Source organism: Megascapheus bottae, chromosome 30 (genome assembly GCF_031878675.1).
Source record: "Megascapheus bottae isolate mThoBot1 chromosome 30, mThoBot2.hap1, whole genome shotgun sequence".
NCBI classification, from domain to species: Eukaryota; Metazoa; Chordata; class Mammalia; order Rodentia; family Geomyidae; genus Megascapheus; species Megascapheus bottae.
In genome coordinates this window covers 2,736,967-2,764,111 of record NC_143538.1, presented here as the reverse complement: position 1 = coordinate 2,764,111, position 27,145 = coordinate 2,736,967, and the positions used below count along the sequence as shown (strand labels likewise).

Here is a 27,145-nt window from a genome sequence, read left to right as displayed (position 1 = left end):
CTTTCCTGTCCCAGAAGGCTTTGAACTTTGAACAATGATCCTCAGATCTCAATCTCCTGGGTAGCTAGAATGACAGGCATGAGCCACCAGTGTCTACCTCATTTTTTTTTTTTTTACCTCATCTGAACCCTCCAAGCATTCACTAAGATATCCCAGGTGTATTTGTGTCTTGCTTTGTCTTCTTTATTCAATCTGAGGGCTCAGAGGTTAGGTGACTGAAACCAGAGCCAGACTGGCATAATTGTTTACTCACGGTGAATGTTCCACGCTTTGCAGAGGGAACAACTCAACAATTTCCACACCACTCTTCAGTGTCCTTCACACCTTTTGGTATGTGTCGTCTGAAAATGATTTGCATTTTGATTATCTCGCATGTGTCTGGTTACTGCAGTGGCCCAGACTTGACACTGACCGTCGAAATACCTGCATTTTCTGTGTGAAGAGCACGGACACGCAGGGGTTGGGGGGGGGCGGATAGGGGAGATGGGGGGGCCATTTTCTAACAGGTGGAACCTTATGGGACCCCCCCATCCAGTCCATGCCCCTGATTGGTCTTTAATTCACGAGGATATTGGGAGGACACGCGGGGGAACCGACATGGAAGAGATTCGTGGATTCTCAGGCACCTGGATGTCCACTCTTCGTGTCTTTGGTGGATGGAGGCCCATCCACCTGCTCCCACGCGGGGTGAAGACGGAGGGCACAGGATGGGGTCGCAAAGAAGCACACTGTGCGGCCAGTTCCAGGACGCAGAAGTCTCAAGAAGCCGCCGCCTCTCTTTACAGGCGAGAGAGAGGACGGCCAGGACGGCCGCTGGCGCCAAGGCGTCGCCCCAGGTCAGGAGAGACCGGCTCAGCAGTTCCGGCCCCGCCCACTGACTTCCGCTGCCGGGAGGGCGGGCCTCAGGGTTATGGCGCTCCCTGATTGGCTTGCTGCCCGGAAGGACAGATCTCTACCGGAAGCACGTGCTGGCGACTGGACATGGCGGCGGGAGCGGGAAAAGTGGCGGACTTCGGCCTCCCGGGAGAAGTGACCCAGTGGCCTTTGCAGCGGTACGGCCGCTTCATGCTCTCCAGTGCCGGAGAGTCGTGTGGGCCCGGGCCCGAAGCTGCCACAGCGCCTTCTCCTACTTGGAAGGTAAGGCGCCTCAGCGAGGGAGGAAGGAAGGAAGGGAAGGCCGGGGTCTGAGGCCGCCGTGCTCCGTGCGTCGAGGCATTGAGGAGGAGACGGGAGGGGGTGGGGTGAGGAGGTGGAGGGAGGGGGAGGTGAGGAGGTGGGGGGGTGAGGTGGGGTGAGGAGGTGGAGGGTGGGGTGAGGAGGTGGAGGGTAGGGTGAGGAGGTGGAGGGGGGTGAGGAGGTGGAGGGGGGTTGAGGAGGTGGAGGGGGGTTGAGGAGGTGGAGGGGGGTGAGGAGGTGGAGGGTGGGGTGAGGAGGTGGAGGGTGGTGGGTGAGGAGGTGGAGGGGGGTGAGGAGGTGGAGGGTGGGGTGAGGAGGTGGAGGGTGGGGTGAGGAGGTGGAGGGTGGGGTGAGGAGGTGGAGGGTGGGGTGAGGAGGTGGAGGGGGGTGAGGAGGTGGAGGGTGGGGTGAGGAGGTGGAGGGTGGGGTGAGGAGGTGGAGGGTGGGGTGAGGAGGTGGAGGGTGGGGTGAGGAGGTGGAGGGGGGGTGAGGAGGTGGAGGGGGTGAGGTGGGGTGAGGAGGTGGAGGGTGGGGTGAGGAGGTGGAGGGGGGGGTAAGGAGGTGGAGGGTAGGGTGAGGAGGTGGAGGGTGGTGGGGTGAGGAGGTGGAGGGTGGTGGGGTGAGGAGGTGGAGGGTGGTGGGTGAGGAGGTGGAGGGGGGTGAGGAGGTGGAGGGTGGTGGGTGAGGAGGTGGAGGGTGGCGGGTGAGGAGGTGGAGGGTGGCGGGTGAGGAGGTGGAGGGTAGGGTGAGGAGGTGGAGGGTGGGGTGAGGAGGTGGAGGATAGGGTGAGGAGGTGGAGGTTGGGGGGGTGAGGAGGTGGAGGGAGGGGGGGTGAGGAGGTGGAGGGTGGGGTGAGGTGGGGTTAGGAGGTGGAGGGAGGGGGGGTGAGGAGGTGGAGGGTGGGGGGTGAGGAGGTGGAGGGAGGGGGGGTGAGGAGGTGGAGGGTGGGGTGAGGGGGGTGAGAAGGTGGAGGGTGGGGTGAGGAGGTGGAGGGAGGGGTGAGGTGGGGTGAGGAGGTAGAAGGTGGTGGGTGAGGAGGTGGAGGGTAGGGTGAGGAGATGGAGGGAGGTGAGTAGGTGGAGGGTGGAGGGTGGTGGGTGAGGAGGTGGAGGGGGGTGAGGAGGTGGAGGGTAGGGTGAGGAGGTGGAGGGTGGTGGGTGAGGAGGTGGAAGGGGGTGAGGAGGTGGAGGTGGGGTGAGGAGGTGGAGGGGGGTGAGGAGGTGGAGGGGGGTGAGGAGGTGGAGGGTAGGGTGAGGAGGTGGAGGGGGGTGAGGAGGTGGAGGGTAGGGTGAGGAGGTGGAGGGTGGTGGGTGAGGAGGTGGAGGGTGGTGGGTGAGGAGGTGGAGGGTGGGGTGAGGAGGTGGAGGGTGGTGGGTGAGGAGGTGGAGGGTGGTGGGTGAGGAGGTGGAGGGTAGGGTGAGGAGGTGGAGGGTGGTGGGTGAGGAGGTGGAGGGGGGTGAGGAGGTGGAGGGTAGGGTGAGGAGGTGGAGGGGGGTGGGTGAGGAGGTGGAGGGTGGTGAGGTGAGGTGGGGTGAGAAGGTGAGGTTTGGGTGAGGTGAGAGGTGGGAGTAGGAGCCACAGGAAAACATCTTTGTGTGCATCTGGGGCTTGGCCTGGTGGGCACGTGTGGCAACATTCCCTCCAGACAGCAGCTATCTGTTGAGTGGCAGGTGTGGGGGGGACTTCCCTTGGAGTCCTGAATGGGGATCTTAGCAACAAGCAAGAAATAGCAGGCACGTCATTCTAGTTATTCATGAGGCTGAAAGCTGAGTGATTATAGTTCAAAGTCAACTCCAGCAGAAAAGTCCATGCGATTCTTATTTGAATTTAGAAATGGAGCTATAGATCAAGAGGTTGAGTACCAACCTTGTGCAAAAAAAGCTCAAGGACAGGCACCAGGAGTTTGGCCTAGTAGTGGAGCCCTTGCCTAGCATGCAGGAAGATTCGTTTCCTCGGTACCACATGCATAGAAAAAGCCGGAAGTGGTGCTGTGGCTCAAGTGGCAGAGCACTAGTCTTGAGAAAGCCCAGGAACAGTGCTCAGACCCTAAGTTCAAGCCCCAGAGCTAGCACTCAAAGATTAGATAGCAGTCCCACTTGTCCCTGAGGTCTTTTTTGCTCAAGGCTACTGCTGTATACTTTGAGCACAGATCCACTTCCAGTTTTCTGGTGATTGATTAGTGATAAGTCACAGACTTTTCCTGCCCTGGCTGGCTTCGAACCATAATCCTCAAATCTCGGCCTCATTGAGTAGGGTGACAGATGTGAGCCACCAGCATCTGATTTTCCTAGGATATATTACTCTGCAGTAACATATCCATCTCTCCTCGCTCAGTACGGTGACATGAAATCACCTAAAACAGCGCAAGGCATGTGTTAAATTGTACTTGTGCGTGTAAATACACTTGTGTGTATTTGTGTTTGGGGGTAGCGGTGGGTAGTAGAAGAGTACAAGGAAAGGGCTCAGATACTCCCAAGTAGAAGACATAATGCACGCAAAGGCTGAGCACCTGGGAACACCTGACTATGCGGAACACAGGAAGGAGGCTGGTGATGATAAAAGGATACTTCAGAACCAAAGGAATGTTGGTGAGGGGAGGCTTCTGGGGGAGGTAGACAGGTGTCTTGTGTTATTCTGAAAATCAACCAGGAGCCACTGAAGGATTTTTAAAAAGCAAGGGCATTTTAATCCTGGAAAGCTCACTTTACTGTGGAGTGCAGGTGCAGTCTGGCTGTAACGGGAAGGATAAGTGGATCCAGGAAGGTCACTTAGCATGGGACAGAGGCGACGGACGATGAGTGGTGATGGGGGAGGTGGGATATTGGAGGCCCAAGATGGCAGGTGTAGAAACTACACTGGAGGAGGGGAAGTTCACAAGCACGTTGGCTGGGGATCTGTTAACATTTCTGAATCATCCAGTGGAGACACTGAGTGGACAGTTGGGTTTTACTGTTTTTGGACTTGGAAGGCAGATTTGGGCCGGAGGTGTGAATCAGCAGCATGAAGGTGACATTTCCAGTCACAGGGTTAGATGAGATTCCAGCAGGAGCCCCAAGGTAGTCCAAGGTCTGCAGGGCAGGTAGAGGGGCCAAGAAGATTGACAGGGGACAGCAATAGGGAGTTCCCAGAGGATGAAGGCTCGTCTGTGCAGAGGCCGGGAGAGGATGATGAGCTGATGGATGATGCTTGCAGCAAGCAAGTCCTTCACGGTCTTTACCCAGAGGCATGTCCCTGGAGCCACACAGGTGTGGACTGAAGTGTGAGCGAGGGAAAAGCAGACAAGCAAAGTGCTCAATCTGAGAGGCTTGTCGGTATTTTTTGGTGTCAGTCCTAGGGCTTGAACTCAGGGCCTGAGCTTCTTTTTGCGCAAGACTAATGCTTTGCTGCTGAAGCCACAGTACCATTGGTGTCTTTTTCTGAGTTGTTTATTGGAGGAGAGAGTCTCATGGATTTTATTGCCCCTGCTGGCTTTCAACTGCAGTCCTCAGACTTTGGCCTCCTGAGTAGCTAGGATTACAGGTATGAACCACCAGTGCCTGGCTTGTAAGCCTATTTTAAAAAAGTACCACTAGTTATGCTCTCTGTGGAAGTCTGTATCTTGAAAAATGACTCAGGCTGAAACTGCAACATGAGGGAAAGAGTTAAGTTCAAGAGTAATGGATCTGTAATTGGGTCTTGGGAAAAGCTAAAGCTGTTTGAGTACTGGCATATTTTACTTTAGAAACTGATCCAGAAGGTTCCTCATCTCCATCTTCTTCTAGGCCTTTCTCCTAAGGCATCTGTGTTGAATGCGTTGGCACAGATGCAGCGTGGTCCTTCATACACTTCAATACAGAGGCCTGTGGACACCTGGCTATTTTGTAGGAGTTGGTTTTCATTACAACCCGCCCCCCCCTTTGTAAAACTCTTTGTAATTGCTTATAAGAATCAACTTTATTCTACACTTCTCAAATGCTTGGCATTAATCCATGGCCACGGCAACAAGGGATGAAGTTGGCTTTTGCAGAGCTATTGAGATGGAACATTTGTACCTTTCTCTGAACCTGTGCCGAGCCATCCTGCCTGCTGTGATCTGTTTCAGCTTAGAAATAAGATTCGTTCTATTTTATGGGCACACTGACTATTGTGCAGTAAAAATAATAAAAGATGAGCCGTCTGAAGAACGATACCCTCTTTAAGTCCGAGGTGAATTTCTTGTTTATTTATTTATTTTATTTTATTTTTACTTTTTGCCAGTCCTGGGGTTTGAACTCAGAGCCTGGGCACTGTCCTTGGACACTTTTTGCTCAAGGCTAGCATTCTGCCACTTGAGCCACAGTGTCATTTCCGGCAGGGAATCGAACCTATGGCTTCATGCATGACAGGCAAGCACACTACTATTAGGTGTACCTGGAAGAAATGACTTTTTCCCTTGGCTCTCTCCCCCTGCATCCTGAAAATCCCCACCTAGCAACCATAATCCTGGCAACTGGCATAGCTGGGGGCAGTGGGAGGTCCCCCAGTCTGAGATATTCCCCATCCTCTGAGATCACATCCACTTCCACTGTGGCCACACCCCTCTTCCTATGTAATCTCTCACTTCCTGCCACAAGCAGGAGATGTGCTCTCTCCTCACACAATAAACCCTCTTCTCCTGAACTGCATCGAGTTTCCTTTCAGCAGATCTTACAACTACCACTAGGCCACGCTCCCAGCCTGAATTTCTTATTTTAAAAATATGTGGTACCTGCAGTTAAAAAAAAAAATCTGTTAGGGTAAAGTACCAAATGAATTATGGTAAAAGATAGAGTCATACTAGTTGGCTTCATTTCTCCCTAAGCAACTTGTAAATTCAACTTTGGATAAGCTTTTTCCTCTGAAATTGTGGAATCTGTTCTCCTGGTTCTGTTCTGTAGAGTTGTTTAGTTATAAAGAAAAAAAAATCACAGTGGCCACATGTAAAGACAAAAATGTCAAATCCAAAGGGGAAAAAATGAGATTTCTTACACTTGAAGTCATAGCTGAAAAATGAGGTTGTCAGAGACATAAGTATTGTATAGAATGTGTGTATGCTGACGTGATTCCTGTTCTGAATTGTTAACAAGTCATTATCTGGAGAAAATTGAACCACAATTTCAAAAACATTTCTTTAGGTAGTAGTACAAAGGAGATTCAGTTGGACCACAGTTTGGAAGCAGATAACTTTTTTGTAACTGTCAAGGAAAAAATAATAATACAACAAACAAACAGCCAGATGCTGGTGGTTCATGCCTGTAATCCTAGCTACTCAGAAGGCTGAGATCTGGGAATTATGATTTGAAGCCAGCTCAGATTATCTTCAGTGAATCACCAAAAATTCAGAAGTGGAGCTGTGGCTTAAGTGGTAGAGTGTTAGCATTGAGCAAAAAAGTTCAAGGTGGACAGGGCCCATACCCATGACTGGTACCCCCCCAAAAAAAGAGAAAGAAAACCAAAAGAACTTCACAGCAGCTTCCTCTGTGCTACTTATATTTAAAATGCGTAGGAATCATCTGGGGTTTTTGTTGAAGTGCAAATTCTGCGAACAGACTAGGCACAAAGAGTTAAGTGTGTAGTTCTGACAGGCTCCAGGTGTTGTCCAGACTGTTGGCACAAGGACTGCTTTGAGGAACAGGTTTAGGACACTGAGTGAGGGGGGCACGCATGCAGTAGAATTCATAATGTGAGTTTTTGGAGTTGGAAGTTAAGTTGATCATGAATATTCAAGTATTTTATTAATAGGGTTAATATTTAAGCCATCTGCCATCATTAAAAGGGAATGAGCAAATGAAATACAAACTTGAACTTGATTTTAGTTCCTTACATCTGTTGGCCCAGTCTTTCTGCAAAGATTACCATAATAACAGATCGGTCCATTTTATGTATCTTGGCTGAATATAATTTAGTCGACTAATTTAAGAATAATTTTGAAAGGTGATGTTAATTGCAGGTTGCTTTTTAAATTCAAGTTTTACCATGTTTTTCAGATTCCAAGTATTTCTCAGATGTGCCCTAATTGGTTGATCCTGACAACTTTTTAGATTTTTTTTCTTAACTTTCAAAGGGAAAAAAAATCATCCTTTAATTTTTATAGGAGGAACTTAAAATAATTGCCCTACTTAGAAATTAAAAAACAGAATATGAAGCTTGACTTGCAGTGAACTTTTAAATGTGGGTTCAACATACACTGTTCTCTGGGTCCTTTTTTCCTTTTGTATCCCCAGTGCCTGCCTACTGCCAAGCACCATGGGTCTTTGAATATATGGTATGGAAATGTATTATTAGGAAATGATCCCTATAGGTGATTAATATATAAATTATACATTATAATATATAATCATATTATATATTTATATGTTTGCTGCAGCCACCATGGGAAGAAAATAAACCCATCTTATGGAAAAGTCCACTGACACCTTGGGAGTTTCCCTAGCTTTTCCACAAACTTGGGAATGAGGAGGGAAGAATTTACCCTGGGTGTCATGTCCCCAAAGCTTGGGTGCTTCCTGTGAGCACTGACACGCAGCCACACAGAGGAGGGCCTTGGGATGATCATTTTCAGTGGTGAAAATAAGGATGACAGTTTTTAAAAGGGAAATCTAAGGTTTATAAAAACCCCAAGGAGACTATTTTTGGAAATAGTAAGTTAGTAGCTCTTTGCACTCCTGATTTTACGTTGAATGTATTTTTGTACTCCTGTGAAGATTTTTGAGGGCTCCCCGCCCAGGGATAAGTTAACTTGCAAACAGAATCTTTTGAGTCCTGCTAGGAAACTGTGTCAGGTGGGACCAGAGCAACATTTGGTCCAGGACTAACTTTTCCCCCTATTCCTGAGGCAACATTCTCCAGAGGACTCACCTAGTACCCCATAAATTAAGAGATTTTCCATTCCAGCTGATTCCCTGCCCTGTGTGAGCTCTAGGGATTGCTTGCTTCCTTAAATTCTTCACACACACACACACACACACACACACACACACACACACACACACACGGCTCAGCAATTGTCTGGGTTCACTGTCCACATAGCCTTCTCCTCTCTTGTTCTGTCCTGCCCACATTTGCCTGCCTTTTTCCCTGCCCCTCATCCTGGAAATAGCAGGAAGTAACCTGGACAGTGCTAGGGCTGGCCTGCTGTTTATTGTCCTTTCTCAAGAGTTGTACCCATGCTGCCTGGTAGGATGTCTTAAAAGCTGTAACATCTTCTAGTGGGTTTAGTTGTTCAGTTGTTTCAAACAGGAGAATACTCTGATTCCCTTACTACTCCATGCTGGCCTGAGGTGGAGTCCACTTTGCCCTGTTCCGCCGCTGGTCGTGGGTTCCACATCTGGGTCTCTCAGGAGCTGGAGGTGTGATAGCACTGTCTTGTCATGTCACGTGATGTTTGGTGTTGGATTTTTTTCCACTGGTGTTCTACCACTTGAGTCACTTCTCCACTTCTAGTTTTTTACTAGTGCAAGCAAAAAAGATTCTTTTCAGCTTTGGTGCTTTGAGATTAAGGAAGTTGCGGTTTAAAACAAACCCATCATAGAATTCATTCTCTACCTGGGATGATATGCCAGGCAACATTGTGCCAGGCTGTGGGTCAGCTTGTGTGTCCCGGGAGAGGCCTGCAGGAGGCACTGCTGTCTAGTCTCAGTGGCTCTATAGGATTTATTAGTCTGAGAAATCTTTCCTGGTGCTGGGGCTTGAACACAGGGCCTTGGGCTTGCTAAGTAGGTGCTCTACCACTTGAGTCATACCACCAGTGCTTTGTTCTTCAGTTGTATATAATAAAAAGTCTCACACTATGGCCGAGCTAGCTTGGACCTCGGTTCTCTCATTCATGCTTCCTACAGAGTTGGGTGACAGGGGTTTTGTGAGTGTTCTGCCTGAGCTGGCCTCCCAATCGCAATCTTCTTTTGCTTTTTCATATAGGGTCTTGAGCTAACTTTGTCTTGCTCAGCTGGCCTTGAATCACCATCCTCCTGCCTCTGCTTCCCCAGTAGCTGAGATCACAGGCATATACCATCACACCTATGCAGAGTTTTGGAGATAGGGTCTCACTATCTTCCTGAGCAGGCCTCGACTTGGAATACTCTTGTCTGCCTTCCAACTTGCTGAGGTGGCAGTGGTGTAGCACTGTGCCCACAGTAGTCTGGGAAATCTTCAAGCAGAAGCCACCTCAGAGGAGCCTGGACTTACCGCTCAGGGCCATGAAGGATGTTTGGCATACAGTGTATTCCACATGAACTCTAAGGGCTAGGTTTGAAGACCTGGATGCTCTCGGGATCAGTGCTCTCCTTCGTAAGGCTGTGTGGGAAAGAAGGAATCACACCTCATGCTTTCGTACAAGAGGTCTGTTTTTGTAGGTTTTAAAGAGGGGAAAAATTTCCCTTGTGTGTCTTTACTCTCCAGGACAGGGAAGGTCTGTGGTTATCGCTCTTAGAATTGTTTTCATTATTGTTCCCAACACCCTGCATTTCTGTGGGAAAAGCCAAATGGCCTTGTTTGGTGAGGGGTGTGGAGGTCACTCCCTGTCCACAAGGGTGTTGAGGTAACTGAGGAGACACATACTATGCACAGCAGTGCATATGTATATCTTCAGTGGTGTGGTGTGTGTGTGTCAGTCAGTGACCTCGTGCTTGGGTGTGTAGCTCCATACAGGAGCTCTTGCCCAGTGTGGGAGGCCCCAGTTCCATCTCCAGCACTGGAACCCCTCAGGGTTTTATTTTGAAGCAAACTCCAGGCACATGATTCCACCAAGTCATTATTTCAGTTCCTTTCTCCACATGGAAAGAACTTTCAGAAACATAACCATCAAACCCCTAAAAACCCAATGCCTCCATGTTTTCCAGTAGTCAGTGCTCACATTTCACACAACTTCCACTTGGTTCTGACAAGGCCACACAGGCACTGTGGTTGGCTAGAGGCCTTTTATTTAGTCTTCAGGTTTTTCCTCCATAAACTGCTTCAATCCTGTCCCCTCTCTTCCTCCCTGCCCCCATACCTGCAAGGTATTCCTTGAAGTAGCCAGGTGGCCTTGGCTGGCTGCATCTCTATACCATAGGTCCATGTGATTTTTTTTGTTCTATTTTCTTGTGAATTGATGGTTAAATAAATCGAGGCTGATCAAATTCAGGCGTCTTTCTCTGGGATGAGATTACTCTGGGTGATTTGATTCTCTACTGGGTATAATCTGTTTTTCTCTTTATGATGTAGCTATGGAAGCACAGTGCCTACAGGCATTAACTGGGAGTTACAGAGTACTGATAGTGTAGTTTTATCATTTCTCTTAACCCAGTACCCAGATACTTCTGGAACGATGGGCTTCCTGCGTCCACTCAGGCTACCATGTAGTAGGATTGTATAGGGGAGAAGATGGTTCCCTCCATGTACCATTTCTAAAAAATGAATGACACCTCATGGGTACTTGTGACTCAGGCTTGTAATCCTATTTAGGAGGCTGAAAGTCCTCAAGGTTCAAAGTCATCCATGGCAGAAAAGTTCTTCAGACTTTATTTCCAAAATAAACTTGCAAAAAGTTGGGCTGGAGGCATAACTCCAGTGGTAGAGTGCGATCTGACAAACTTGAGGCCTTGAGAGTTTATAGCCTAGTACTGCCCTCCACAAAAATAAGTTCTCCAAGAGGGGCGTGGTGGCTCACACTTGTAATCTTAGCTACTCAGGAGGCTGAGCTCTGAGGATCAAAATTCCATGCCAGCCCGACACTAAAAAGTCCGTGAGACTCATCTCTAATTAAGCACCAGAAAACTGGAAGTAGTGCTGTGGCTCAAGGGATGAGGCAGTAGCCTTGAGCTGAAGAGCTCAAGGACAACTGCCCAGGCCCAGAGTTCAAGCCCCAAGACTGACTAAAAAAAAAAAGTTCTCTAGAATCCTCAGTCTCTTCAGTCATTGAAGTAGGGCACTGTGTATGTATGTATGTATGTATTACGTAGTTACTGTGCCCATCCTGGGGCTTGAACTCAGGTCTGGGTTCTGTCTCTGAGTTTTTTAGTGGTTAACCGGAGATGGACTTTCCTGTCCAGGCTTGCTTCTGTGATCCTCACATCTCAGCTTTCTGAGTAGCTAGGATTCCAGGTGTGAGCCACCAGAGCCTGGCCTGTTTGTATTTTCCACTGGAAGCTTTCAGGATCATTGGGAAGGTCAAATTCATTGGGAATGCTCTGCTGGGGCTGACCTGGTCCTCACATTCTCTGTCCCTGGATGACCCTGAGGCTCAGGGGTGAAGAGGACCAGGAGTTAAAGGAACTGGACCGCACCCCCAGCAAGCTACCTCATGTCTGGAGTTCAGGCATCTCATCATCATGCCTAATTGTTGATTTTTCCTCCACCCTGTCAGTGGCTGGAACCTTACCCCTTTCCATCTTTCTGCAGTCATGGGATATTTTCTTGTTATTTGTTGGACCTGTGCCTTTCCTCACCCCACTTGAGCCGTTCTGTAATATTTATTCTTTGCCCATTGGTCTTCTGTGGCATTTCTTCTCAGAAGTTTTGTTCTGTAGTTCTAAATATCTCTGCTTGATCACTCAGATCATTCATTTGGGCCCAGCTGTGGACATATAACTGTGGCTCTGAGACCTTCCTTCAGTGTTGTTACTAGTAATCATTATTTGGTTCATACTATTGATGGCCTTCAACACTTTTTTTTTTTTTTGCCAGTCCTGGGCTTCAGCTCAGGGCATGAGCATTGTCCTTGGGCTTTCTCAAAGTCAAAGCTCTACCACTTGAGCCACAGCACCGCTTCTGGCTTTTTTCTATGTATGTGGGACTGAGGAATCGAACCTGGGTCTTCATTAATGCTAGGCAAGCAGTCTACCACTAGACCAAACTCCCAGTCCCTTCCTTCACCACTTTTGTTCCTCTAAACCCACGCTGGAATGGTTTGTTTTTTTTGTTGTTTTTTTTTTTTTTTTTTTTGCCAGTCCTGGACTTGAGCTCAGGGCCTGAGCACTGTCCCTGGACTTTCTCAAGGCTAGAGCTCTACCACTTGAGCCTCAGCACCACTTCTGGCTTTTTTTCTATATATGTGGTACCGAGGAATCGAACCTGGGTCTTCGTGAATGCTAGGCAAGCACTCTACCACTAGGCCAAACTCCTGGCCTGGTTTGTTCTTTTTTTAAAGGTCTCTTGTACAAAATAATGGGTTTCATTATGACGGTTCCATACATTCGTTCTTCATGGAGTTAGCCTGGCGGGTGTGTCGTTGAGCAGCTCTAGGTCCTGGGCCTCTTCACCGCTGAGTCTGGGGCCATCTGTAGACTCTGAATGCAGGGACAGAGTTGGCCCAGCCTGGGGTTCCCAGCGAATTCCATCTTCCTCAGAGCACCTTTCAAGGTGTTCAATTGTGTCCCATCTGGGAAGGTTGATATTAAGAGCTTCATCTTTGATTTTTAATGATGTTTACAATGAACAGCACCTGTTAACTGTCTTACATTTTTTTTTCAAAGAAGTTACACCTGGAAGCACTGGTGGCTCACACCTGAAATCCTAGTTAATCAAGGATTAGCCTTGAGCAGTGCCAAGCCCCGAGTTCAAGTCCCAGGACGCGTGTGGGGGTGTGGGGGGGGTGTGTGTGGCTAGCCTGGCATCAGTATCTCATACCTGTAACCCTAGCTGCTCAGGAGACTGGGATCTGAGGATCATGGTTTGAAGCAGCCCGGGCAGAACTGGAAGTGGAGTTGTGGCTTAATAGGTAGAGTATGAGCCTTGAGTCCAAAGAGGCTCATGGCCAGCTGTGGGCATGTCATCACTGATAGGCATGGGAACTGGCGAGCTGGTGGTAAGTAGCAGTGGCTGGTTGAGTGCAGGGCACACTGGTGGATCCCCCTGTAGACTGGGTGCCCCGCCCACTGCAGCCTGTCTGTTTCTGTCTGGTCAGCTGCATCCCACCTTGGCTTGGAAGGCAGAGATGTTTAGTTCAGTGGTGGACAGGAACATCTGGAGTAACACTTAGCATCTGGTGGTTGTCCAGCAAACGTTTTTCTTTCCTGGATTATTTACTTGGAGTCTGTGCGTCCTTGGCACTTGGGTAACACTGGCTGACTCGGTATTCAGCACATGGTCTCTTGTGGACCTTGTGATACCATAGGAATCTTGGAAGTAGCTTAATTTCTCCATTTAGAAAATGAGGAGTTTGAGGGGGTATCACACATTTGTGTGGATGGGTTTGGGGGAGACTTAGCATCTGTACTGATTTGCTGCTGCAGTGTAGTATGTCCACCTTGGCAGTTTCCTCACACTCAGCTTGGGGTTCTGGGTGTCTCCTGGTGGTGGGGTGGCTAACCTTCAGTGCGGGTGGGGCTGCATTCCTTCTGTAGGCTCTGAGGAGAATCCCTGTCCTGCAGGCAGCAGGGAGCCTGCTCTCCTGTCTTCCTCCTTCCCTTATAAGGACCTTGGGATTTTCTGAGCCCATAGCTGATCTAGGACAGACTCATCCCCAGATCCCTGGGCACATCTGCAGCGTCCACGAGCCATGTGAGAGCATACATGTTCCAGCGGTTGGCTGTGGACACCTCCGGGGGACCTCATTCTGCCCGCCGGCAGCCTGGCCATCCCGGTCATCCCACATGCTGCTGTCCACGAGCAGAACATCTCTCTCCATACATTCTCACATCTCAGCATGCCAGTCTTCCACTGTGTGTATGCCGAAGTTGTCCTATTGTTGATGTACTCCAAATGTTGATGTTTCTGAAATTAAAAGCCGGTTTTTTAGTCATCTATGCAAATGTAATTGCTTTTCCCTTATCAGTCTTGCATGTGGAAGCTTCTTAAAATTAATGTATTAGTTCTAGTAAAATCAGTTGGATTTTCCACATAATCATAATGTCTGATTAAAGACAGTTTTGCTTCTCTCTTTGCAGTCTTGAGTGCTTCTTATCTCTGGTCTGATTGCAGTGGTTTAAGAACCCCAGTCACAACACTGAGCAACACTGAAGAGAAGGGATGAGAGCGGATGTCTTGTTTTCTTCCTTACCTTGGGAGAAAGCTCTCACCGTGCAGTGTCACCTTAACTAAGGGCTCCTCAGAGAAGCCCCACAGCTCTGTCCATTCCTGCTTGTTGTTCTGCAGTCAGGAATAGAGGCTGGATTTTGCCAGGTGCATTTTTTCCCCTGGTTATCCATGTTAAGATGGGGGGGGGGAGGTGCATGCGTGCACACCTGCGCAGAGAAGGGCAGTGTCCCTTAGCTTTTCACTCAAGCATGGCATTCTACCACTTGAGCCACACTGCCACTTCTAGTTCTGTTTTTCCATATATTTTTTATTGTAATTAATAGAAGGGTTACATTATATTCACCAGCTAGAAGGCGCGTTACTTCACATACTTTGATGCCACTTGTAGTTCTTTGGTAGCTAAGTGTAAATAAAAGTCTCATGCACTTTTCTGTCACTTTTTAACTGCAGTCCTGAGTCCGGCCTCCTGAGTAGCTAGGGTTGTTAGAAGCATGAGCCACCAGACCTGCGCTTACTTTTATTATCTTTCAAATAGGGTTTCATTTTTTGCCTGGGCTGACCTGTCTCACGAGCCCCCTGTGTAGGCTCGGAGGATGGAAGGGCTACCACACCCAACTAGTAGTTGAGATGGGGTCTTGTGAACCCTCTTTTTTGCCAGGAGAACTCCAAACTGTGATCCTCAGTATGCCCCCACTGTGTCTGGCTTCTCTTGTTTGTTAATCTGGTAATATTTGTGTTCAAAATATTGGATTTTAGCTTTCTGAAAGCCTGGCTGGTAGCTCCTATGTGTGTAAGAAGAGAAACTTCAGTATAAGAAAGTGATTGATTACAGATTAAATAGGAAAGATCAGGATAGGAAGACCAATAAGCAGTGGTTATTAGGATTTTATTTTTCACTAATACAATGATGTATTGTTTTTGCTTGCTTTTTTTTTAAAAAAAAAAAAACTGTTCCTCTTTGTCTTTCAAGGTTTTTGATTCCAATGAAGAATCTGGGCGTCTTGTTCTCACCATAGTCATATCGGGTCACTTCTTCATTTCCCAAGGCGAGACATTACTGGTATGTACTTTTCAGTATGCATTGTTTGTGCAGGTCCTGGGGCTTGACCTCAGGGTCTTATGTTCTCACTTGTTTTTTCTGCTCAAGGCTGATGCTCTACCATTTGAGCTCCACTTTCAGTTTTTTTTTTGCTGGTTTCTTGAAGACAAGAGTCTTGCAGACTTTCCTGCCGGGATTGGCTCTGAACTACAAACCTCAGATCTCAGCCTCAGCCACTGGTGCCTGGGTGGCTTTCATTATTTTTGAAAGAGGTCTCACTTTTTTTTGCCCAGACTGGTATATACTGTGATCCTTCAATTTCTGCTTCCTGTGTAGCTGGGATGACGACTATGTGCCACCATGTCCCACTTTTCATTTGAGATAGTTTTGCAAACTTTTACCCGGGCTGCCTTCAAACCTTGATCCTTCCAATCTCTGCTACCTGAGAGCTTGGATTATAGGCCTGAGCCACTGAATCCAGCTGTGACTTTTTAAAAAAAAATTTTAGTGTCTTGATGAATAGTTTAAAATTTTAAAGCCTATTTTTTTCTTCTACTTCATACTTTTTCAGTGTTTAACAAACTATGCCTGCTTCAAGATTGCAAAGATAATTTTGTTTCTCTCTAGAAGTTTTTTTACGTAGTTGTAGCATCTATATTTAGATATGGTTAAACTTTTAGTATTACTTAGTAATATTTATTGTATTTATTATTTTGCATAGAGTGCTTTTTTCCCTCAACTAAAGCAATCTAATATTCATAATATTATCATATTAGGGAATGTAATCATAGGTCTTGGGGAGTTTACTTCTGAAATTGGGTCATTTTGGGGGGGGTGTTGAACTTGGCCTTGAGCTTGCTGAGCAGGCCCTCCCCCAACTTAAGCTGTGCCCCAAGCCCCTTGGCTTTAGTCTATTTTTCAGATGAGGTCTCTTACTTTTGACTGGGTTCTTCTCTGAGTTGTGATCTCAGAATGTCCACCTCCCAAGTAGCTGGGATTGTAGTATCTACTGCCACACCTGGCCGACTTTTTTTATTTTTTTAATTAATTTTTTTTTTTGCCAGTCCTGGGGCTTGAACTCAGGGCCTGAGAACTGTCCTTGGGCTTTCTCAAGGCTAGAGCTCTACCACTTGAGCCACAGCACCATTTTTGTTTTTGTTTTTGTTTTCTATGTATGTGGTACCCAGGTCTTTGTGCATGCTAGGCAAGCACTCTACCATTAGGCTAAACTCCTGGCCTGACATGGTTTATGTTTAATAGACGAAAGTTGAATGGATTTTCTTTTTTGGCCTGTGGCCATTAATTGCTCCAGCACCATTTGTTGAAAAGATAGCCTTTTCCTCACTGAATTACCCTGACACTTCTATTGAAAACTCACTTGCTAGGTCTGTTGGTTTTTTGTCACCTCCCATGATTAGCACTGTCTGGATCACATCTGTATTGTAAATTTTGAGATCCATGGCATAAATCCTCCTCTGTGCTCCTGCCCCGAGTTGTTTAGGCTATTCTGGGTTGTTTGCATTTCCACGGAAATTTCAGAATGATCTTTCCTGCAAAGACCAGCTGTTGGTTATTTAGATAGGGCTGCTCAGAAGGTGTCACTCAATCTGGAGCAGAGCCTGATGTGTCGAGTCTTCCACACTGTGAGAGTTTTGCCCTTTCTCAGCAGTGCAAGTCTTGCATGAACTTTGCTAAATTTGTCCACACTTACTTTTTTTTTGCTCTTGTAAGTAGTTTTAAATTTTGAATATCGAATAGATTCCTGTACTGTGTAGACACGAGACCAGCATTTTAGATGTCAGTGTGTCTTATGACCTCACTTAAGCTCATTTCTGTATCTTTAACATTGACTCCATAAGACTTTTCTGCATCCATGATCTGTGAGGGAATGTTGCCCCTCCTTCCTTCCCAGCTCTGCCACCTGAGCCCGCCCCCTCCCTCCAGATGCACTGTCTCTGCCATCCTCTACCTGCCCACAGGTGGCACTCTGGCTGGTCCCAGCCTTGGGGAGGAAGCATTCAAGTCTTCACCGCTAACTAGATGTTTGTGGAGATTATGTTTTTGTGGATATAACGAAATTTGAGGAAGTTCCTTCTGTTTCTAGTTTGCTGAGAAGTGCCTCTTTAATTATTTTCAGGTGAAAATGGTATCTGTATTTAAAGCACACAGAATTATGCACATGCACGCACGCGCGTGCACACACACACACACACACACATACACACACGCACACACATTGCGTTGGGGTAATGGGGGGGGTGTCCTTGAGGAGGTAGTGGTGCCCTTGCCAAGAGATGTGTAGTTTCCCCTCCAGCACCATCCCCATTTCAGATCCTCCCTGGAGCAGGCCAGGCACGAGCTGGGAGTTGAGTGGGCCTCTCCTCCAGGAGTGGTTTGAATCTGTGGTGTGGCCCTTGGCGTGACCCGGGGCTGAGCAGATACGTGGCCTATTTTAAACTGGGGTGTTTTGGTTTTGCTATTGAATTTGAGTTTCTTATTCATTTCAGATATTAACCTCCTGTCAGACTTCAGATTTGCAAATATTTTCTTCCATTGTGCAGGCTGTCTTTTCATTTTGTTGATTGTTTCCTTTGCGATGGTTCACTGAGTTTTTAATCATGAACAGGAGTTCATTTTTGTTGAATGCTTTTCTGCACCTATTGAGGGGGTATTTTTTTTAGTCCTGTTCAGTACTGCTAAAATAAAATTTTTAAATATTCAGTAAGGTTGATTCTTCCTGAATCAACCTTTATTGTAAAAGTATTTGGTTTTTAAAAGTATGTGCATGTGTAAGTGTGATGATAATACAAATATATGTTTAAAAGATACTGCTTAAACTAAAGCAGTTTGTCAGTTTGTATAATTTATTCAGCATATTTTCTGGCCCCAGAGTATTTTCTGTAATCTATAAAACTCACATGAAGAAGAGCAAACAATGGCTTCTACCACTTGTTGCTATCACATTTACACGCCCTCTCCCCTCACAGTGGCCTGGGATGGATATATCTTGAGAATCCTTCTAATAAAAAGTAGGGACAGGACAGCTTGCTGGTCAGAGTTTCAGCCAGTATTTGTATGAAATCCAGTTGTTGGCATAGATTAAAATGTGCTCAATTTATTCTGTTTTTATAGCAGCTACACTCCACCCTCACCCCCAGAGTTGCTTCTTTCAGGAACACAGATGGCTAGGACCCAATAACGGCTCTGAGCTCTGTGGATATCCAGCAGGTCAGGAGGCTGCGGGCTCTCTGTGTGGTCTCGATGACCACGGGAACTCCCCTCTACCACGCTCCTGTGATGTCAATGCCAAGTGCCTATGCGGTGGAACCTGCCTTCCATTCACTTGTCTGATGAGCCTCCTATATAGCTGTGGGTACACTGTGGGAGGCATGGTGCAGACACCCCCCAAGCCTCTGGGTCCTTCATGTCCAACCCCGCTACAGCATGGCCACGGCTGACATCACAGCCTGTATCCGTCTGCCATGGTGGTGCTCTACCACTTGAGCCATTGCTCCACTCCTGGCTTTCTGGTAGTGAATTAGAGATGAGTTTCATGGGCTTTCCTGCCTGAGCTGGCTTTGAATTGTCATCCTCATATCCCGCCTCCTGAGTAGCTGGGATTACAGGTGCCTGGCCAGGGTTTGGTTTGTCTTTTTGAGATTGGTTTACTACGTTAAGCTTACTGTCCTTAAAATCCACCTATGTTGTTTGCTTTGGGGCGGGAAGGCATTCTATCTTATTTATATCCTACATTTTGTTTGCTTCTTTCTGTTAATGGACTGAACATTAGTGTATGGATATCTCTGAAACTATTATTTTGGGTCTCTACCCAAAATTAGAATGGCTGGATCATCTGGTAATTGTATTTTTAATAATTTTTAATCATTTTGAGGCTGCACCATTTTACATTCCTACAAACAACATAACAATCTCCACACATCCTTACCAGTGCTTGCTCTTTTCTTTTCCCACCTAGAGAAAGGAATGTGGCTCAGTGGCAGGGTGTAGCAGCTATGGGGGGTGTGGGGCTGTGGTGGTTGTAGCAGTTGTGAGACTCTGGCCTTGATCTGCTTCTCCCCCAACCTAATGGACCTGAGGTGGGTCCATGGCTGCAGTTCTCTAGTGCTTTCTGATTACATCTCTGTGACTCTTGCCCACCCATCTCCCCATTGCTTGGGCCAGGTGCAGGCTGAGCACTCTGCGCCTTTACTTTTCTGGAGCACAGTTCTGTGTCTCGATGCACTTGCACCATCTACTGTCATCTGTGTATCTGTGGCCCGCTCAGCCTGTCCAGCGTCTCCCCTCCTAGAGCTGAGTGCACATTCCCTGTTCACAGTCCATCCTCTAAGCTGGATCATGTAACGTGGCTAGGCTGCATCTCTTCCCTCACCACAGAAACTGGACTGGAGCCAGCACTCCAAAGATGCCCAGATTGGGTCACTTCCCATGCCCCACGGTTTCCTGCCATTCCCTTGGGTTTCAGTAGCTTCTGACCCAGCAGGACTTTCTCCACCCAAGTCCGGTTACATCTGACACCCCAAGGTTACACAGTCTGGAGACAGCTTGGAAACCTGGATCATTCTGCAACTGATGGGCTCCGGGCTTTGTGCTTTGCTTTAGATACCGTCGTGTTTTCACACTCAGCACAAATATTCTTCCAGAAGAGATGTCTTAGTGTTTACCAGTCAAAATGTTACATTCCTATGCATGTGAACCTTGGAGCTGTCAAAAAAACCTTTCATCTGGTTTTTAAAATGTCTAGTTCTCTCCCAGCTGTGTGTGGGGTGGGTAGTTCTAGGGTGTCAACTCAGGGTCTTTCCTCACTTCTTTTGCTCACAGCTAGCACTCTACCATTTGAGTCACACCTCCAATCTGGCTTTTTGCTTATTAATTGGAGATGGAGTCTCACAGTCTTTTCTGCCTATGCTAGCTTTGAACTGAGAATCTTCCAGGTCTTATCTTCCCAGTATTAAGCACAAGCTACCAACTCCTGGCAGCACAAACTTGTTTTTTTGTTTTGTTTTGTTTTTGGTCAGTCATGGGGCTTGAACTGAGGGCCTGGGCACTGTCTCTGAGCTTTTGTGCTGAAGACTAGACCTCTACGACTTGAGCACACAGCTCTACTTCTAGCTTTTTGCTGGTAATAGGAGATAAAGAGTCTCACCATCTTTTTTCTTTGGCTGGCTTCGAACCATGATCCTTAGACCTCAGCCTTAGTAGCTAGGATTACAAACGTGAGCCACCAGCTCCAGGCTCTCCACACTCATAACCACGTTCTTGTGGTTCCTTCCTGGTGTTTTCTGTCACATCACTTTAGCCATTTTGGTAGAAGTGCTAATGAGCACGCTATGGCTTGAATATGGTTTGGGTTCACCACTACTCACATTGAAATTCACTTCTGAATTGGCAGTGCTCAGAGGTGGAGCCTTGTTTGGGCCTGGGCGGGGCCAGATGGGGGGAATTGACATCTGTTGCTAAAGGAGTGGGTCCCTAGTTAGTGCAAGGATGGTGTTCTAAAGCCAGCTGTTCTTGTTTCTCTGCACAGGTTGTTTCTACTTTCTGCCATGGGTTAACCAGCACCGAGTCCTCAATAGAAGCCAGAAATCTGTTGTTGAACTCAGAGTCCTGGGCCAAAGCAGCCCTCTGTTCTAAATCCCCTTCTTAGCATCTGTTGGGGCAGTAGAAAGAGGACCAGGACCCGGGCTGGCACTCACTGACCTGAGCAATCTGTGGAAATCGGCTCATTTTCACTGTGCTGTCTTTCATGTAGCCTTTACTCTGCAGCTTATTAGGGTTTTTTTCTTGAATTCTTCTATATCATCATTTTTCTATTTAGAAACTGCCAACAGATGTGCCAGCCAGAAAGGGGGATGAATGACTACAGAATACAACTGCTATACTTACATTATACCTTAAATTTATTTATACTCGCTTTAACAGTGTGAACTCTGGAGCATTAGAACTCTGCTCTAATGCGGCCACACTTCCCATTTTTGCACTGACTTTCCCCCCCCCCCCATTCCTGGGGCTTGGGCTTTCTCAAGGCTAGCGCTCTACCACCTGAACCACAGCACCATTTCTGGCTTTTTGTATATGTGGTACCGAGAAATTGAACCCGGGTCTTCGTGTATACTAGGCAAGCATTCTACAACTAGGCCAAACTCCTGGCCAATTTTTTTCCCCCAGTCGTGGGGCTTGAACTCTGGGCCTGGGCTAAACTCTTGAGTTCAAGGCTAGCACTCTACCATTTGAGCCACACGCCACTTCTCAAATTGTTTTCTTATCTGGGGATCTAATGCATTTAGAATGTTTTCCCCTGATCTTTCTTCATAACTGAAGTCCTTCATTTGAAGAGTATACCTTTGCTCCTGGTGAGATAACCAAGAGTTAAATTTGTGGGGGGCATTTCGAGTCTTCCCGGTGTCTCAGTGAGGTGGATCTGCTATCAGTGGGCTGAAATTTCTAAATATAAACGAACGTTTCTCTAGATGTAAATAATTCACCGTAGGTCTCTAATTGGGCAGTGGAAATGTGATCTTTGACCATGTCCTGGTACTCTGTGGGAAGGAAGGCTGAGTCCAGTGTCTTGGCACGGTAATGGCTCTGATAGGAACACTCCGCTTATCTAGCCTGCTTGGCTTTTAGAACTGTAATTATGCATTTGTTCCATTGCACTGCCACTGTGACCTTTGTATAATTTCTTGTCCTTCTTTCATTAGGACTATCTCTTGGCAATATACTTTTCTTCTAAAAGAGTTTCTGTGTGGTGGTTAGTATGAAATGTCTTAGGCAAGCAAAGCAGCTGTGGTGACCGTTTCAGTTCTTCTTTTCTCTCCTCCCTGAGGTGAGTCATGACTTTGGATAATGCCCCAGTACTCAAGAAGACAGTAATTTAGACACTTAAAAACCCAAGTGCCTTTTTACCCACTTTTTTCCCCTTTCATTTCCTAACATTGTAGTCTAGCAGATTTGCCAGCTTTTGTAGATGGGGTCTTTATTTTTAGCTCTCCCATTATGTTTCCTAGTGTGAATCGGAGGGGGAAATGCCCCAGAGACTGTCTTGCGCATAGCTCCTGTGGGCTTGCTCAGAATCCTCAGTGGTCACCTGGGCTGGGATGAATCATGGATGTCGTATCACAAAATGTAAGTTTGTATGTACCAGTCCTCAAAAGATTGTTAGGTGCCCATCTCTGTTGTTGTTGGTTATGGATCTTGAACTTAAGGCCTGGGCACTGTCCCTAAACGCTTCAGCTCAATGCTCACATTCTACCACTTTTGACTTTTTCTGTGTATGAGTTCTGTGGAACTCAGGTCTTCTTGCATGCTAGGCAAGTACTCCTACCTCTAGGCCAAACTCCCCGCCCAAGAGTTCATTCTTTAACCCACTGGTTTCCTGACAAGGGCCAGGTGTGTGGAAGCCAGAGGCCATGCAAACAGCGCCTCACGTTTCCACGTTCGCTGCCTGCGAATGTTTTCCGAATCCCCTAGAATATTACCCAGCCGTACATCTATGTCTTTTCCTGTCAGTTTTGAAAACTCGCTTGATTCCATGTAACCAAGTAGATGACTAAGTTAAATGTGGCTTGCAGAAGCATTCGCTGTCTCTCCCACAGCTTGAGCAGCTCGGTTTGTTGGTGCTGGAGGCACATAGGCCTGTGGGGGCCGAGCCACAGGGCGGCCCCTCATCCTGTGTGCTGTAGTTACAGGTTTGATGGGACACAAATTGGTGATTTTAAGTGGGCTCCTCATCCCCCGTCATCGGTGGGGATGGTTTTATTTCTTCTTCGTCAATCGTAGGGCAGAAAAATAGTAGACGCAGCCACTAAGTAGGTCAGCCTGCCCGCGCAGCACACGGCACCAAGGGGTGGCAAGTGCTAATGAGGGTTCCTGACTTGAAGCGAAGGGAGCAGTGGAAATAGCAGTGTCTGCATTCAGATCCCAGAACCAATAAGAGCTCCCGCCTGGGTCTAGCGTGTGTGACTGAGGAACCGATTTCACACCATCACAGGGGATAAGTCTTACTTGCTTTTTAATGAAGGTGGCCAAATAAAGCACAGGACCTGAGGGGAGAGAGCAGAGCGCAGCTGACGATGCAGTTGCTGGAGGGAGGCGGTCAGAGGCTTGTCTCACTTGAATGCAGGAACTGGTGGAGGAACTGAAGTTATTACGGGGGTTACTGGCGCCAATGACTGAGGATCCCCCAAAATGGATCTGAGACAGAGCAACAAGGGATGCTATGACCCAGCGGCATCGCTGGCATTAGCTTAGCCCTGTTTTCCATTTGCAGCTTTATCTTCTTCTTGGTGCTTTTCTGTGACGTGGCCACCGGCCCGCCACGTCCTCATGTTTGGCACACACGGGGGCCGCGCTCTCATGGAGGGGAGATTGACTCCTTTCATGAGGGACAAGTGTTACGGATAGGAAGATTTGTGCCACTGCTGCAGAGCCCTGTGTCACACAGCTCACAACAACCTTGATTCTTCAAACTCCATCTAACCATTTCATAACGAAATCTTCCAGGCTGGTTGACCAAGGACAGCTGGGTAGTTTTCAGTAAATAAATATTTGTGACAGTGGAGTTGCTACGGCCCCCACAGCACCCCTTCCCACCTGCCCTGGTCTTGGGGTCCCACTTGCTCACATATCCCAGCAGACACCGCCTGTCCATCGTTCTTTTGCGTGCCGTTTGTCTAGGTCTGTTTCAGCACAGAATGCAGGGACCCTAGAGATCCTGTGGCATATGCCAGATTCCCTGGCACCAGAGCTGAGGCTGAGGGACACGTCTGGCTGCTGAGCCATTCCACCCACTCACCAGTGTACCCTCAGACTGGCAGAGAAATGCATGGTGTGAAACTGTGTGGCACCGCTGAGGGCAAGCTGCGTCTCACACGAATATTCCTTGTTACGTCCCCTCGGTTGACCTGGGGGTGGTGGTGGCCACGGAAGATCCAAAATGCTGGGGTGCGTGTATTCATCCAACGGATCCCTGCTGCCTTACGGAGGAGAGCCACTGTCTTGCAAGCAGGTTGATTTGTGGCTCTTTCTGGGCTGAGGCCCTGGGTGTGGCTGGGTCCAGGATGGAGTGTACTCACAGCCGTGGTGGCAGGATAGCACTTGTCTGTCAAGATTGTCAGGATTTACGAGCATCCAGTTGTGCCGAGCACGTGCTTCGAGGCTTACCCTTGGCAGGGCAGCTTCATTCCGGGTGGCCTAGATGCGGCACCTTGTCCTCTGCCGCCACGCTGTTCTGGGGTGAGAAGTGCCGCGCAGGCAGCGGAAGGGAAGGTGGCTTTTCCTAGCCATGTCTCTTCTCACAGGAAGATTCTCCTGCCAACGTGTGTGCTCATGTGGTGAAGCTCTAGCCCGTGCTGAGCTCCTCCGCAGTCCGACCCCGCCTTGACCATGGCAGCTGTCCTGGCGCTCACACGCCTGGGATGAGGGTGTGCGGCCAGCCTGCTTGTGCACAGTACCCCCCCCCCGTTTGCTTTTTTTCTCATTGTAGATAAAATGTTTTTAGATTCATTGGAAGTCTCACAAACAGATCCACCACTTAAGCCACAGCCACTTCCAGCTTTTTGTGATTAACTAGAGATTAACGCTCAGACTTTTCTGCCTGGGCTGGCTTTGAATCTGGATCCTCAGATCTCAGCTCCTGAGAAGCTAGGTTTACAGGAGTGAGCCTCAGTGCCCGCCCCCCTGTTTTCTAATACGGACATGAGAGCTCGGAAGAGGCCCTGGCTGTCTCCTGACTTCTGCTTTTGCTGTGGCTTCTTGTTGTCTCAGCTGTACTAAAACAGGAAGTGGCATCCTCCCTGCCTCAGCCAGCTTGCTGTGTAGTTATAATTACTACTACTTGTGAAATCTAAGTTACAAGTGTATAACAATGCCTGTAGTGCCGACACACGTGGCTGAAGTGCCACTAGAAGCATGAATGTGGTCAGGAAGTGATAAGGATCTTATCAGAATTACATCAGGTCATCTGCGATGTCCTTCCCACCCCAGCGCTTCCCATAGTCTATAGTAAGATTAGTAACATTTCTGCTCAAAGAGAATGTTATAAATTAAGCTTTAAAAAAAAACTGAGAGGGCCGGGAGTTTGGCCTAGTGGTAGAGTTCTTGCCTAGCATGCACAAAGACCTGGGTTCGATTCCTTGGTACCACATACATAGAAAAAAGCCAGAACTGGTGCTGTGGCTCAAGTGGTAGAGCTTTAGCCTTGAGGAAAGCCCAAAGACAGTGCCCAGGCCCTGAGTTCAAACCTCAGGGCTGGCAAAAAAAAATGACAATATTAAGGCAGAGTTTATTTTCTATTGTATACAAATGACTAAAGCTGAAGTAGTAATTACAACCCAGCTAAAAAATGGACAAAGGCTATACTGCATATGTTTCTGCATATATAAACATATATGTGTGTGTGTGTGTACCTGCATCAGTCTAGGGATTTAAGACTATTTCAGTGGCTGTCCCCAGGGAGAGGGTCCGGCAGCTAGAGGACAGGGGGAGGAATTAACTCTTTAAAGCATTTTGTTACCTTTGGCGTTTATTATTATGTGCTGTATGTATATAAACTATGTGTGTAAGGTATATACAGGTGTGCACACACAAACGCAAAAGCCTAGAACACAATTTGCGGGGGGGGCACTGGCATCTGGCTGACAGAGTGCTTGCTGCTCTGTGCTGGGACAGGGCACACTGATGAGGCTAGACGCTCGCAGTAGGAAGTGGCTGCACCCATTCTGTCCCCCTTTTGCTTCTGCTGCTTATTTGCCCAATTCATTTCAGGAAGGGTTTTCACTCATTGGCAGCAAGAACTGGCTCAAGATTGTGAGACGCGTGGACTGCCTGCTGTTTGGAACAACAATAAAGGCAAGATGGAGTTAGCGGCGGGGCTCATGTTGAAATCACGAGCACTGGGGAGTGGGGGCAGGTTTTGCACTGGAAGATAAGAGAGTTCAATCTCAGGGGTCATCAGAGGAAATGATATTTTGACTTGGGGTACAGCCTGAGTGGTAGATGCTCCCTTAGCAAGTGTGAAGCACTCCAGTACTGAAAAACACAAAAGAGTTCTGATCACTTGTGAAGTTGACAAAAAGTGAAAAGGATGAAGGGTGGGGGTGGGGTGGGGGAGGTGAGTGGGCTCCGGCAAGTGTATTCTAGGCATGCGCTCTCAGGCTTGGGATGCTTGGGATGCTATGATAGGAAAAAAGCTGGGTATGACTTAGGATGTTAGTTGGTAGGGGTCGGTTAAATAAGTAGCAAGCTGCCTTTCTATTTTAATACACTTACTGTGAAATAAAAAACCAGGCCACAGAACAGCAGTGTGGTTTTAAATATACACACAAGATACATGACCTATGCTGTTATGAATCCACACAAGAATCCACAGTATCTGCATATGTCCCTGTCGTCTGTGTATATGTCGAAGTCTTCCCGCCAGGCTGGTGACCACCCCGTCTTTTCCACTTTGGCCACGTAACTCCATCCCCACAGGACAAACCTTACCAAAGGGAAAAGAAAGGGAAACTCTCAGCTTTTCTGGCCCTACACCATGACAGCACGCTCCCCACTGAGGAAGGCCAGTCAGGAGGGCAGCGCCGTCACGATGACCCCTGGCCTGCCCCACAGAACAAGAGCCGCATGTTCCGGGTGCAGTTTGCCGGGGAAACCAAGGAGGCAGCGCTTGAGCTGTGCCACTCCTGTGTGCGGAGCCTGGCCCAGTATGTGACTGTGGAGGTGCCCGGCGCCAGCCCTGAGCCTCAGCTGAGCCCCAGGCCCCAGTGGGCAGGGGAGAGCCAAGAGGACAGGGCAAGGCCACCTCGGCACAGGGTGAGTATGCTCGGCTCCAGAGTGGAAGCCAGCGGTCCCGGGGCAGGGAGGCTGGGCTCCTGGCACTCTGTCACTTTCCTGTCTTTCCTGCCCAGAGGCTGTAGCCAGGGACCCTTCTAACCTGTCCCCTGTTCTGAACAGTCGGTGTGGACC

General features: G+C 48.0%; 1 protein-coding gene across 1 annotated transcript in view; it reads left to right on the top strand.

Annotated features, from left to right (window-relative positions):
* Positions 1-973: 973 nt before the first annotated feature.
* The window catches only part of Rec114 (REC114 meiotic recombination protein), a 28,803-nt gene continuing 2,631 nt past the window's right edge, over positions 974-27,145 (top strand). The window contains exons 1-4 of the mRNA XM_090321427.1: positions 974-1,137; positions 15,098-15,187; positions 25,949-26,032; positions 26,792-26,992. Coding sequence (XP_090177553.1) covers positions 982-1,137; positions 15,098-15,187; positions 25,949-26,032; positions 26,792-26,992 — 531 coding nt within the window. The 5' untranslated portion in view covers positions 974-981. The remainder of the gene's footprint in view (positions 1,138-15,097; positions 15,188-25,948; positions 26,033-26,791; positions 26,993-27,145) is intronic.